Below are 15,327 nucleotides of genomic sequence, written 5' to 3'. Positions count from 1 at the left end.
GCAGTAAACAGTAGAGCTTCTGAATGTCAAAGAGACATATTTCAGGAATGCAGTGGGCTCAAGTTTGCCTGTAAGCTTAGAACAGAAAGCAGTCCAGTGAAAGAAAGTTTGATTGGGAAGCTACTAATTGGCTTCAGTTCTGAGGCCTCGTAATAGTCCATATCTCATGCTAAAGGGCTGGAAATAGACGCAAATTTGGCAAGCCCAGCAATTTCCATGTCTGGACATGCTGTATGGACCCTAGTACTATTATATTGACAACTGCCAAGGCGCTCCATGGATTTTCATCCCCTCCTCCAACCTCCTCTGTTCCTGCTCTTCCTTTAGTCAGGCATTACTTCCACTAGGAAGCTTTTCCTGAGCCACCCACCCACCCCAGCTCCCTTTGAATGGTCCCCATCCACATACTTCTATAAAACCTGGTATAAAGCTCTAAGATATTTAAATTATTCAGCCTACTAGGTTATTATTGTATTATTGGCCCATAGTCTTTCTCATTCAGTGAACCTGAGCTCCTTAAGAATAGGAATTATGCTTTAGTTCATTGTTGGGTCCCCAGAACCTTGCATAGTGCTTGACACAAATGACATGCTTAAGAACCGATTGCTAAATGAATGAATGGATGCGGGATGATAGCATTAACCAGTAATTACTATTAAAGTGGTTAGAATCATTGGATCTCCATCATGCTTTATTATTGGTCAGAAAATGTGATGAGAATTCTGTTCCAAAGGAGGCAGTGGAGTGAGGGGTGTTATTTCTTGTTAGTTTGTGGAATATCTTCATAATCAACAATTTGCTTTAGGTTATCCATTTTTTCCCTTACTCTGAGAATAGTAGAAAAATTGTGGAGAAATGAAACACATTTTTAAAAACACAGTTTTAAAAAACCTGTTCAACAATATATACTGAACATCTATTGTCCGAAGTGGTATGTGTCTCAGAGAGACTCAGATTCTATCCTTAAAGAGACTATACTTTAGATATTTAAGAAACTCATGTGAAAGAAGAAAGTGATACTTGACATCTAAGAGACCAATGTTTACTAAAATGAAAGAACATGTAATAAGGGTTACACAAAGTTCAGAGATGTCAAATCAATTGGCTGCATTCCCAAGAAGCCCCCACCAGACAGGAAAGCTATGTTGGATCATCAGGTCTCAAAACTTGCTGTTAGCTATAAAGTTCCTGGACACAGAGATGGTCAGGTCCAATGATACTGGCATGTATACATAACAAGCTTACTGGAACTTGAAAAAGCAAAAGGACAATGACCAGGCCATCTGGAAAGTTAATGATGTTTTAAACATGGACTCAGAGAGAAGGGAGCTAGATGGTATTGGAGGTGCTTCCAGCACACAATGCAAATGCACAAGTTTGAATTCCCATATAGCCTTTCTCTCCAGGAATCAAAGACCAGATCCCATATTTCTCTGTCTTAGACAGTATTGGATAAATAGAGGACCAGGTGAATACAGGTGTATGGCATAAGTGGTAACTATTATGGGATTTCAGAAGAATTAAAAGACGGCATTCAGTCATTGAGATCAAAGACAGTTTTATGGAAGAAGTGGTATTTCAACCATGTCTTTAAGATTACTTAGAGTTTGCAACTATGAATTGGGAAAGAACATTCTATACAGAGGGATGATGATGAGCAAAGAAAATGAGTGGTTCGTTTTTGCTGGACACAGGGTATGTGATGAAGAACAGTGCAATGTTACGAAGGAAAGTTGGAACCAGGTCATGGAGAAGCTGGAAAGCCAGTTATGAAGTTTAAATATTATTCTCTGGACAACGATTAGTCAGAGAAAAACACTATTCCCCAGATAAATGTACTCCAGGAAAATGAATTTGTTTGTAGTGTATGAGTTTGCTTGAAGGAGGGAATTCCAGATGCAGAGGCTGGTGGGAAGCTTCCGAATCTCCAAGGGAAGATTGAAACTAGAACAGCAGCAATATAAGTGGAGCAGAGAGAGACTGAAGGGTACAAATCAGGAAGTACCATAGTTTTTCCTTATACACACACATATACACACACTCACTCTAAAGCAAAATATAAGCCTTATATTTTATATATATATATATAACCTTATATATATATATAACCTTATATATATATAACCAATATATATGTATTTTTTTAAAAAACTGTTTTAATTTCTATTAAATTCCCCATTTACATAGAGCATATTGAAAATTCATTGGTCCATTTAGTCAATTTGGTTGATTTTAGATTGAGTATCAAAGTGAGATTTTCAAAACATCAGCACAATGGGAATCTATACCCAAAGGACAACTTCAAGGAAAAGAAAAAATATACTGTATAAGTAAATTTATCTCCCAAAGTATCCAGGTGATTTTTAAAAAATATTTATTTATTTTTGAGAGAGAGAAGGGTGGGCAGAGAAAAAGGGAGAGAGAGCATCCCAAGCAGGCTCTGTGCTATCAGCACAGAGCCCAACAAAAGGGCTCGAACTCATGAACCATGAGATCATGACCTGAGCCAAAATCAAGAGGCAGTTGCTTAATCGACTGAGCCACCAAGGCACTCCAAGGTGATTTCTCCAAATAGGCACTCTTTTAAACACTTTCTAACATGAGCTAACTTCAACTAACAGGAATGCTGTAAAAAACAGAAACAAGAACTTTGTGAGAAGTTTGATTACCTGTATGGCATCCTGGAGGAAAGGAAGAATGAAATGACCCAAGTCATTACCCGAACCCAAGAGGAGAAACTGGAACGTGTCCGTGCTCTGATCAAAAAGTATTCTGATCACTTGGAAAATGTGTCAAAGTTGGTTGAATCAGGAATCCAGTTCATGGATGAGCCAGAAATGGCAGTGTTTCTGCAGGTAAGTATTCTTTCAGTACCTGATGGAACTAACCAAGAAGGTGGGTGCTGGAGAAGTAGTTGTCATCATATTTTTGTTATTTTATGCACACAGCATTTTGATTTATTTTACCAACTAAACTATAAGCTCATTATGTGTTCATGTCTCCATCTGTTTAAACAATTTCATAAGCATATATTTAAGGGACCATGATATCACTTAAATATAAGAGGGTTCCGGTATAAAAGAGCAGTTATTCATGGCATTTAGAAACTAAGCTCTGAGATTTTCAGAGTCAGCGGAGGAAAGAATAAAGTCTTTGATGAAAAGAATTTAAGTAGGTCTGTCTTTTGTTTGCTTTCACAGAATGCCAAAACCCTGTTACAAAAGTAAGTAATTTTCATTTTATGGAAAAATGCATACTTTTCATTTTTACCCAAGGCTATCAAATGTTAAACGGTGACAAAAAGTGGCAACTTGTCTTTGTTGCAGAATTTCTGAGGCATCGAAGGCATTTCAGATGGAGAAAATAGAACATGGTTATGAGAACATGAACCACTTCACAGTCAACCTCAATAGAGAAGAAAAAATAATACGCGAAATTGATTTTTACAGAGGTTTGTTATTCTTGTGACCATTTGGCCAAAGTTGCAGGTGTGTGAAAGCTGCAGATGGATTCAGCAGGAGAGAAGGGGGATTCAGAATCACCTCCAGAATGGATGTCGACAATTATACAAGGATCATAATCCAATGTGAAACTCCATTTCATTACAGATTCATAGAGTTGGTTGACAGTGTTTATTTGGCTTTGCACATCACAGTGCCTATTATAATGCCATTACTAGGCATTTGACTCTGGGTAGTCAAATACTTAATAATTGATAGTGATGATGATGTCTCAACATCAACCCTACACAAGGTATTGACTACAATGATGTGAAGTGTCATGAAGTGCAAGGTTAAGGATGAGATAAAAATAAAATGTAGATGACATTTGGATAGATATTGTAGCACATCCACTTAATCAAACATCAGAGGGCAAGAATAGTAATGAGTCATAGAATAAAAAAAATCTGGAAATAAAACTGGCTCTATGTGACCAGCTATATTTCATGAGTTATAAATGCACCCCTACCATGTGGTCCAGAGACCCTCCTGGAAATTTGTCCTCATGAACTAATTAAAAAGAGGACAATTACCTTGGAGCTGATCAAAACTTTGATTGTCTTGATTCATCCTAGCCCATCTAGGTCACAAGACTCCTTGGCTAGACCTCTAATAATGCCATGAAGCTGTATTAGTGTGTACAGATGTAACTTCAGAAGCAAATCTTCAAGATGAATCTTCCTAAAATAATTACTTAATATTGTCTCTCCTTAATATTGCCTGAGGGAATATTAAGATCAATGTGTTAGGAAAAGACTCATGGTATAAACTGTGGCAAAAGTCAGCGTTCACTGAACAGAGGAGGTAAGAAAATAAAAGAAGACAAGGGTAATGTATGCGTTCTGAGATAGGGAAGAGAGTTGCATTTCCATTTAATTTGGCAGAGATACGTTAGTGACAATCCCAGTCCTCCAGGAGCTTGCAGATGTGACAGAGCATGATATAAATGTGACCAGGCTCTGCACAGTGGTACTGAAGACGCACTTTGTACTGGAGAGGGAAACAAGGAGGATGGTGATGATTGGGCCCATCATCACATTTCTCCTACCCACATTTAACTAGAAGCACAAGCCCCAGCATGACATACTTGGGCCACAGTCCAGTATCTGATGGAGAAGATTTCCCTAGCCCTGACCTTAATCTGGGCTGGAAGTACTGGCCATTAATTGATATCATAGCTGCAGTGGTAGTTATAATGATTTTAAAAACACGTTACCTTACCAGAAGATGAAGATGAAGAAGAAGAAGAAGAAGAAGGAGAAGAAGAAGGAGGAGGAGAAGGAGAAGAAGGAGGAGAAGACAGAGAGCAAGTAGAAGTGGAAGAGGTAGAAAATGTTCGAACAGAGTCATCAGGAGAGGATGAAAGTCCAGAGAAAGCCTCGGAGCCCTCTCAGCTGGCCTCAGAGCTCCAGGCTGCCCCAGGGGCGCTTCCAGTTTCCTCCCCGGAGCCACCTCCGGCCCTCCCACCTGCCACAGATGCCCCAGGGACACAGGTAATTGTTCACAAATGCCTTCCTACAGGATTCACAGGTGTGTCCTTGCTGAATAGGCTAAACAATTTATTCTGCCTTAAGAGAAAGGTCATACAAGGCCAGGCATTTGTATCTGGAAAACCAAAGAATTCAGCACAGGCAGTGTCAGGGAGAAAAGTCCTCTAGATGATTCAACAGGTTTGGTGTTATTATAACTGGTTGGCAAGACCTAGTTTAACACAATTTTCCTACTAGAATCTGAGGCAATCTTTGGAAATTGTGTGTGCATGGGGGAGGGGTATGTGTATAACATGTTAGTTCACAGCCATGTCACGCAGATTGGGTCTGCTCTGGATACAGAGATGGAGTACAGAGTAATAAATAATCTAAGGTGAGAAATAAAAATGAATGTCCCTTCAGAACTTTGAATTTTCTGTAGATAAAAAAGGAAGTAAACAGAGAAGCCATGTTAGTTTATGTCCCTATCACCTACCCTGAAATATAACCATATCTTTCATTAAGTGGGCAAACAAATGCCATCTAGTTTTCTATGTATCTGTCATTTGATGAGATTATGTGTTAATAGAATTGTTTTAAAATTTTCTTAGGAGATAACTCATCCCAAATTCTGTATCTGATTGGCTGACTCTTAGCTTCTAAGATGTCACTGTCCAGTTTTCAAGTCTTTGTGCTGACTTCATGGCACCTTCAGCAGAGAGGTCTCAACCTATGGAGTTTGTGGACAATGTAGATTCATCAAAAAGGAATCCTGGTTTTGCACCTGCTTTCAAAATGGATTGAGATTATCTATAGAAACAAAACCTCAGAGAGGAAACTCTGAATTACAGAATTATATTCTATGCTCTGTCTCCATAGGAAACCAGGCTGAAATACTGTTAATGGTTCCTAGAATCTTGAAATCAAATTGCACTGAATTTGAAAGAGGTGTGGTAACTTAACAAGACTTGGATTTGATCAATAAGACCAATCTGGGATTTTAGGAAAGAGGTTTGGGGAGCCCACCAAGAATGTCAAAAAATTAATCGTGGCCCATAATTTGACCTTTCTCCTATATCTGATATCTTATAAGCAACCTTCATTTTAGTCGTCCACTGTCTTTCTGCCCAGGCTGCCATCTAGGGAAGGACAAGCCCAGAAAAGAGAAGGCACATGCAGGTGCCCAGAGAGAGGAGTGCTATCATCTTTCCTTCCCTTAGCACTTGCAGAGGGTGGGATGAACTAAAACATGCGCTAAATCAGACACTGCACAGAGAGCTCACAGTTTTCAAACCCAAAGGGAACTAAAATCAACTGCATTTTCTTCTTCTTCTTTTTTTTTACTTTTGAATTCATCTGTCCTGATTAAGGGGGAGGTTGTGCCCACTGGCTCTCAGCAGACCACAGAGTCTGAAACTCCAGTCCCTGCAGCAACGGACACTGCGGATCCCTTGTTTTACCCTAGTTGGTATAAAGGCCAAACCCGGAAAGCCACCACCAACCCACCTTCCACCCCAGGGAGCGAAAGTCTGGGACACATAGGGCCTCCTGGTTCTGAGGATTCGAATGTGCAGAAGGCAGAAGTGGCAGAAGCTGCAGCCAGTGAGAGGGCAGCAGTGAGTGGTAAGGAAACTAGTTCACCAGCAGCTACTTCTCAGGTTAGTGTTGATGCTCTTGTGTCTGAATGCTTCCCCCTGCCATCTAGCGTCCTGCTGGAATCACAGCAAGAAAGAAGGGCTTCCAAAGGGGCAGAAAGAAACCATGGCCTTGGGAAAAACACAGAAACAACTCATTCCCCAATTTTGGCTTGTTTTTTAAGCCTTGTAAAACAAAACAGAAAAAAAAATTGACTTCACTCTACCCATATGTGGTGACCTCACACCTGGTTCCCCAGGGAGGTGGTCCACGCAAGCCTGGCCCTTAAGCATGCAGTTTAAAGCTGCTTTGTCTGCAGTGACTGGTTCCCCTTCGCAAAGGCCACTTGCCCTTGCTCAGCCTTTTGTGTCCTCCTTGGGCTTCTAAACACTAATCACCTGCTTTTGTGTAATTCCCAGCAACCCTGAAGGAGCACCTTTGAACGGAGTTCTAAGACTGCTCTGGAAAATAACCTCTGGTTAATTCATGGATTCTGGGAGTGTGTTGGCTATGGCTAGACAAAGATAGTCTTGCTTGATTAAACCAGTGCTTCCTAAACATGTGCTGCTGGGAGCAAAAAAGCACAGGTTTTCCTACTTTTGGGGTTTTAAGGGTCACTTAATACTTTTTTTTTTTAATATAATATACTTTGAAGGCCATGTCTTTTTCTTATAAGGAGTTAAGAAACTCCTAATGTTTGCATGGCTCAAAGATTCCACAGAAGAAATATTCTACAATTTCTTTACAAGGAAGGATGCTCATGGTTGCTCCGTACCCATGAACATTCTTAAATGATGTGTGGATGTGAGTGTTGCTCAGACAAGGGATGTGAAAGAAATACTCTGTTTCCATGCTCCTGGGTCATCAGGTGATTATGAACAACAAACAGCAATTTTCAAAAATCAGAAAAGTACTCACTGTCTTGACTATCTGCTCAAGTAAACCTTAATTTCATGAGATAATAAAAGGAAATTATGTTTGGAAAACTAAAAGTAACATGCTTTTGTGTCATATATTTATTTTCACAAATGAAAAATGACAAAAATAATTGGTATGAGGAAACATCTTGAGGTAGTTTTTAGGTTAAAAAATGGAGTATAATGTTTTCTAGAAAATTTATGGGAATTTTATTTCTAGAAAGTTAATTAACTTTCTTATCTATTTAGTGGAAGTTGAGTCAGGAAGAGCTGTTTTCTGAAAACCGTGTGAAATACCCCATAATAGGAGCATATAATAGGGCTCCAAACCAAAATGCAAAATCCATCTAAATGATGTTGAAAAATATTATTTGTGATAATATCAGTGAAGCTTTCTTCTTGTTTTCTCACAGGAGTTAGCAATCTGCCTAGCACTTTTGGCTTTTCTTATACTTCACTACATCTGGCGTCAGATTCAGTGCTTGGTTTTTACTTTAATGGGTAGGAAATATTTTCTTTTCCCTTAACTAACATCTCATATAGTTTCTTCCATAACGTCCCTACTCTATAGGCTCAGAGATAAATTTCTCCCCAACTTTGAGGTTCAGCCATCTAAAAATTTGAACCAAGTTCTAGATAATAGTAATGGCTTCAAACTCTCTACAATGTAATCATCTCAAGGTGACTTCCGGAGGGGTAATTGCTCCATTATCTAAACCTGCATGGAGGGGCAAATCCTCAGAATAGAGACTCAGTGGGCAATTATTCAGTAATCCAGTATAAGTGGACCCTCCAAAATGGCCAATAGGACAGGCCAGTTTCAAAAGTTGTCAATAATGCCATGAGGATTCACGGCTTTTAAAGTAGAGGGAGGACCAGCAAAGGACTTGTTCAGGAATATTCAGGGTTTCCACAGATTAAGAAACCTCATTTCATTTGCTTACATCAGAGGCACCCAGGAGGCAGCCGGATGACTCCTGTCAAAGATACATAGGAAATTCTTGGCACTGGTGGGAATGTGGGCCAGGTGACTTCTCAGTCTCTTTGAAACCTCTACAGTCTTTCCTGAGAGAGATCTCTGAAAGGTATCCTGGGTGCAGCAACATCAAGGGGATTTCAGCCAGGTCAGATCTGAATGAATAAAAAGCAGAAGGAGCAATGTTCATCTCCCAGACACAAGGAATGAGAACCAAAGAAGAGTCATGAAGCCAACACCCTTTATTTTTGAGACACCATTCTCAAAGTCAAGCATTTTCTTAATTACTGTTATAAGATTTGCTTAGGGATGAACATCTTACTCTTTTAATAGCCTTTTGAATATTATCAGCTTAACAATATTTAAAGATTCAAACCTCACATGCTTTTGAGTAAATGACCCTGCTGGACCTCATGCCCAGCTCCCTGTGCCCGTAGCTCAAAAGCAATTCAGGGTGACTGGTACTGAAAGCCCTCAGCTATTTCTGGCTCATTGACTTTTTCCTGCGTTGACATCGACTCTTCTGGAAGCTCCCATCATAGCTCCTTTCTGCCTCATTAGCTGTCTGTTCAGCAATGACAGTAGGATCTCCATGGGTCCCTGTCATGTCTGCAACTATGTGTGAGTAGGATCTGCCCCCAATGTCTAATAGCCAGACACCTTGTACCCTAGAATGTTCCTAGTGTCTTTATAGTCTGCTCATTATTTGCAGTGAAGAGCAGTGGGTAGAAGTATTGGCCATGGACTCAGTGGGGCAAATGGAGAGAGAGAAAACTCCATATTTTATTGGAATATCCTGAATAATTGTGGATCTGGATAATTGTCTGAAGAGTTCAGTTTACATTCTGAGAATTCAGGTTTGGGGCTTTGTTGCCATACATTTTGTAATGCGTCTCAGAGGCTGCAGGGGGAGAGTCATGCTTCTCGTCTGCCATCCGCTGAGCCCATGTTGTGCACCTTCACATTCACATGCCTGCAAGATAAGGGTGAGGCAGAGGGGAGAGCAGTGGAGTAGGGTGATTGACATTCAGTACTGCAAAGAATATGGACAGGTTGATAGAGATCTCACCATAGTATCAGATATTGCTGGCCTCTGTGAATTTTTTGCCGGCCTGATTTACTTTCAACACCTCAGAATCCAACTCACTAGACTAGTATTTGTTCAATGCAAAGTTAGCTTATTGGAATTTCACACTTTATCATTAGTCGTTCCCTGGACACTTAGGATGCGATACAAAAGTTCTTGATTTCACTGATGGTCTCAACTTTCTTTATTATGTCAGGGAATAATGTTGCCTTAGAATCTCAGAAGCATCTCAGGCCCACTTGCTGATTTGTGAACTCACTTCAGTCACCTTCAAACTTTTTTTTCAACGTTTTTTTTTTTATTTATTTTTGGGACAGAGAGAGACAGAGCATGAGCGGGGGAGGGGCAGAGAGAGATGGAGACACAGAATCAGAAACAGGCTCCAGGCTCTGAGCCATCAGCCCAGAGCCTGACGCGGGGCTCGAACTCACGGACTGCGAGATCGTGACCTGGCTGAAGTCGGACGCTTAACCGACTGCGCCACCCAGGCGCCCCCACCTTCAAACTTTTAAGAAGGCAAATGTTCTGTTCCCACATGCTTTCTTCATAGCCATCCACATAGTGAAACCTGCCCTTGCTTTGCTGCCTGTGATTTCTGATACCATATAATCTCTACTTTATCCTGTTTATTTTAATGTTTATTTATTTTTGAGAGACAGAGAGACAGAGCATTAGAGGGGAAGGGGCAAAGAGAGAGGGAGACACAGAACCTGAAGCAGGCTCTGAGCTCTGAGCTGTCAGCACAGAGCCTGATGCAGGGCGCAAACCCACGAACCGCGAGATCATGACCTGAGCTGAAGTTGGATGCTCAACTCACCAAACCACCCAGGCACCCACTACTTTAACCTGTTTACCTTCTCTCTTCACCTAATCATATAGGCAGATTATGTGTTAGAAACTGGTCATGGCAAAAACTAGACATCAGCAGTCTCCACCAGTGGCGAACTGGGATTTTGCTTTTTGTTGGATCAGAGGAGCACTGTTGTCTTCCCTGCCTTCATTCTTGAAAAAAAAAATTTTTTTTTCTCAACAAGGTTTGGGTTCAGCCTTGTGGAAAAACTGAATCTCACAGAAGAGAGATTCTTCTGCAGGATGCACTTTGAGCCCTGTTAACATCAGATTTCTCCCAGGAACCCCTGTGAAAGAGGTCACAGGTCACATTGTGCAAAGCCCCTGTGCATGAACTACAAAATTGCCCTCTAAGTCTCCACCTTTCTAGGCTGTACGCTCCCTCAATGCAAAGAGAGTTTGGGGGAAATAACATTTGATCTACTTCATGTGTTAATTTTTAAATTTATTTTGCAAAAGTGACATCCCACCCTAGTCAATCTTAGACAGCAGGGCAATAATAAGGTGGGAAGAAAGCAGGTCAGCTGTCCTTGGAAAGCAGTCTCTGTGAGCCTCATCTCCCAGGCATGCCTTGTTGTGGCCATTTCTGGGTCCAACCTGCTTCCCTCCATTGCCCTTCCTCTTCCTACACAACTTTCATGCAAATTACACCCAGGTGTTAACACAGGGACCACTCCCATCATCGATACCCTCGGACAATTAAGTATTTTATCGGGAATACATGTGGCAGTGTGATTTTTCTAGAAGTGGGAACAGCAACAGTGAAAGATAACCCCTGTTCCCCTTCCTCCCTTCCTAATGAGGGTTAGCAGCCTTGTGTGGAAGAATTTGTCCAAGCTGTTTAATGGGAGCTATTCAGGGCACAAGACTTTCCAGAGAAATGTCTTCCTATTTGGTGGATTAACCTGGCAGCTGCCTCAATCAAGGTCACAGGACCTCCCATCCCCCCCCACCACATCCCAGTGAGAGTCACTTGCTTTGGAGATAGGGACTTTCACATTAAAATCTCTATGATTTCTGTCTCTATAGAGAACCACAACTCATATATTTCACCAGACTCTGAAGTTACAATTATAAGAGAACCTAAAAGTTTTACTATATTATAACTATTTGTTTTTTTAAGAATAGAATATCTACTTTTCACATTCCGTTTCTCAAGCCTGAAAACAGACAAACAAGTTGGGTAGAAATTCTGCTAAGTCTCGGGCACTGGAAAGATCAATGAAGTTAAAGTTAGTAAAAAGGACTTAGGTTCCCATCCTGCCGCTTCTCTGCACTGACTCTGGGCATTTACTTTTATTTACTTTCATCTTCCCACTGAGAAAAGGAAGCAACTACTCAATGAAAAGATTCATCTATTTACACATTAGAGAGTGAGAAATTTAGTACTGAGAACTTTATAAATTGTTTCAGGATGTTTTCATTGGGAGGGTTATGGAGTCAGGCCTGACACAAACCATGCTGAGTGACAATAATAACAAGTTCTCAGTGAAATAGCCCATTGCATTTCTCAAAATATGTCTTGCCTTGAAGCGCTTATATAAATGTCCATTTCCCAAACTGTTTTCTAAATCTCTTCCTAGGCACCCCTTTGGCTGAGTGTTTCCACAGCTGCACTTATCCCCTTCGATGCTGTAAACTCCATAAAATCTATGATGGTTCAACTCTGAAGTCCATCTAAAGGCACTTACAGCCCTCACTGCCCAGTATAGCAAATTATTAGGATATACAGGAAGTAACAGAACACTACATGTATGAAGAGATGGAAGATATGTGGTTTAAAAATTTACTGATTTTAAGTGTTACACAGTACAATTGCTTTTGACAAATATGTAGCCTTAGATAGCCACTACCACATTAACATGTAGAATATTTCCATCTCTCCCCAAAGTGCCCTCATATGCCTTTGCACTTAATCCCCTCCCTGCATCCCAGTTGGTACTGTGTCAATCTTTTACTTGGTAGCCATTCTAATGGATATATATGGTACATAGTTTTAATTTGCCATTTTCCCAATGACTAATGATGCTTAGCATCTTTTCATGTGCTTCTAAGTCAGTTTAATATTTTCTTTGATGAAGTATTTGCCCACTTTCTTTGGGTTGCTTATCTTATTAGAGAGTTGTAGAAGTTCTTTATGTTATTTTGCATAAAACTCCCTTATCAGACATGTTTTGCAAATATTTTCTCCCAGTCTATGGCTTGCCTTTTCATGTTCTTAAGTGTATTTTGAAGAACAAGCATTTTTAGTTTTGATAAAGTTCAATTTTTCATTTTCCCCTTTATGCTTTATGTTTTAAGAAATGTTTGTTTAACCCAAAAACCACAAGGATTTTCTCTCACATTTTCTTCTAGAATTTTTATAGTTTCAGCTCTTAGGTCTAAGATCATTTTTTTTTTTAATTTTTTTTTCAACGTTTATTTATTTTTGGGACAGAGAGAGACAGAGCATGAACGGGGGAGGGGCAGAGAGAGAGGGAGACACAGAATCGGAAACAGGCTCCAGGCTCTGAGCCATCAGCCCAGAGCCCGACGCGGGGCTCGAACTCACGGACCGTGAGATCGTGACCTGGCTGAAGTCGGACGCTTAACCGACTGCGCCACCCAGGCGCCCCAAAGATCATTTTAAGTTAATTTTTGTATTGTGAGATAAGGATCAAGGTTTTGGATCTTGTTTGCTTATTTTCTATATAGATATTTGTTTATTCCAGCACTATTTATTAAAAAGGCTATCTTTTCTCCCCAGTGAACTACCTTGATGATTCATAGAAATTCAAATGACCATATATGCTCAGGTCTACTTGTAGACCATCTGTTTTGAACCATTAATCTGTATCTTTGTCTCTCTACCAATACCACACTGTCTTGATTATTATAGCTGTATAGAAGTCTCTAAATCGGGTAATGTAAGGGGTGCCTGGGTGGCTCAGTCTGTTAAGTGTCCAACTTCAGCTCAGGTCATGATCTCGCAGTTTGTGAGTTTGAGCTCTATGCTGACAGCTCAGAGCCTGGAGACTGCTTCAATTCTGTGTCTCCCTCTCTCTGCTCCTCCCCTCCTTGCATACTCTCTCTCTCTCTCAAAAATAAATAAAAAAACAAAATTAAATCAGGTAATTTAAGTTCTCTGCTTTATTGGTTTTATTTGGCTTTATTGGTTTTCCCTATTTTTTTTAAAATCTATTTTCTATTTCATTCATTTCTGCTCTTTATTATTTTCATCCTTATACTTACTTTCGATTTGATTTTCTCTTCCTAGTTTCTTAGGGTGAAAACTTAAGTTATTGATTTGAAATCTTTCTTATTTTCTAATACAAGCATTTAATGCTATAAATTTTCTTCTAATCACTGTTTTAGCTGCATCTCACAAGATTGATATGTTGTATTTTCATTTAATTCAAAATGTTTTCTAATTTACCTTGGGATTTGTTCTTTGACCCATGAGTTATTTAGATGAGTAGTGTTTATTTTCTAGATATTTGGAGATTTTTCCAGACATCCTTCTGTTTGATTTCTGGTTTGATACTGTTGTATAGAGACAATACTCTTTATAAGATCTCAGTCCTTTTAAATTTAAGATTTAAATTTAAGAAGCTTAAGGTTTTATGGCCCAGAATATGATCTATCTTGGTGAATGTTCCAAGTGCACTTTTGAAAACATAGTATTTGTTTAGATAAATGTTCTGTAAAGGTCAATTAGGTCAGTTGATCAAGTCTCTGATATCCTTATTGATTTTCTGTTGACTTGTTTCATCAATTACTGAGAGAGGAAGTTTGAGGTCTCTGATTATAACTGTAGGTTTGTCTATTTACCTTTGCAATTCTATCACTTTTGCCTCATGCATTTTGAAGTTTTGTTTAGGTGCATTCACATTTAGCATTGTTACATTTTCTTAAAGAATATATCCCAAGATAAGTGTTAAACAAAATCCTTTTCTATCTCGTGTGTGTGTGTGTGTGTGTGTGTGTGTGTGTGTGTGTACCTGCTTTAATGGGTATAAAGAAGGTCCTTATACACATGTACTATCATTTAAAGTAGCTTAGCAAAGTTAGAAGGCAGGTGGGGAGAGCCTGGAGGAGAAAGGTGCTGATAATCTTTAAGATGTTCCAAGTGTCTGGCAATGGGAAAGGCCTCATAGCCCAAAACCAACAATCCTGTCTCCCCTTCCTCACCTAGCCATGCCTGGGGCCAAGCATAGCAAGAGCTGAGATAGCTGAGGTACCTAATGATTTTAAGTGACTAAGCTGAGCTTAATGATTCAATGACTAGTCGTCACTGGTCTGTGGTTCCCTATTTTTAGTTCTGATATAAATTGCTCTATAAGCTAATGTCTCTGTATATTTTCATGACACACTTATGCCCTAATTCACTCCTTATCTTACCTAAACCAGATTTTACAGAACTGCAGAGGCCACCCTGTCATGGCCAAGGACTTCCAGCACCAAGCTGTCTTCTTGCTAAGAAGTCCAAGATTCCCAAGCCAAGTGTTAACAAGCAGGTGTACATGGTACAAGTGTTTCCAGATTCTTCCTATCTAGAGTATCATGAGCTCAGACACAGAACATCAGAACCACATTGGCCCCCTACACATTTGAGCTCTTTACTCTAAAATAGCAAAAGGGATGTGTGGAAGTCAAGGCCAGTGGGAAAGTGTCACCAAGGAACACCAGCCCATACTATCTTAGTTCCCAACCCAGGCACTATAAATGTTGTCCTATGAGGTTACAAAGGTGCTCCCAGAGGAAAATAAAAAAAACATTTCATGAGAGAGAGAGAGAATGGGAAAGGGGAAAGGAAGGAAGAAAGGAAAGAGAAAGAAGAGGAGAGGAAAGGAGAGGAGAGAAAAAAAGGAAAGGAAAGGAAAGGAAAGGAAAGGAAAGGAAAGGAAAGGAAAGG

At 39.9% G+C, this 15,327-nt stretch overlaps 1 protein-coding gene across 6 annotated transcripts in view; it reads left to right on the top strand.

Annotated features, from left to right (window-relative positions):
* TRIM55 (tripartite motif containing 55) overlaps positions 1–15,327 on the top strand; it is a 44,846-nt gene that overhangs the window by 18,482 nt on the left and 11,037 nt on the right. The window contains exons 5-10 of one of the 6 annotated variants that reach the window (XM_040487688.1): positions 2,622–2,855; positions 3,201–3,223; positions 3,327–3,451; positions 4,725–4,993; positions 6,340–6,627; positions 7,935–8,022. In XM_040487688.1, coding sequence (XP_040343622.1) covers positions 2,622–2,855; positions 3,201–3,223; positions 3,327–3,451; positions 4,725–4,993; positions 6,340–6,627; positions 7,935–8,022 — 1,027 coding nt within the window. Of the gene's footprint in view, positions 1–2,621; positions 2,856–3,200; positions 3,224–3,326; positions 3,452–4,724; positions 4,994–5,935; positions 6,291–6,339; positions 7,597–7,934; positions 8,023–15,327 lie in introns of those variants that run through there. The other 5 variants (XM_040487686.1, XM_040487689.1, XM_040487685.1 and 2 more) reach the window with 5 other exon arrangements.

The sequence above is a fragment of the Herpailurus yagouaroundi genome, unplaced genomic scaffold (assembly GCF_014898765.1).
Source record: "Herpailurus yagouaroundi ecotype Mexico unplaced genomic scaffold, PumYag 165, whole genome shotgun sequence".
Lineage (NCBI taxonomy): Eukaryota > Metazoa > Chordata > Mammalia > Carnivora > Felidae > Herpailurus > Herpailurus yagouaroundi.
The sequence above is the reverse complement of the archived record's forward strand: the minus strand, read 5'-3'. Positions and strand labels throughout refer to the sequence as shown.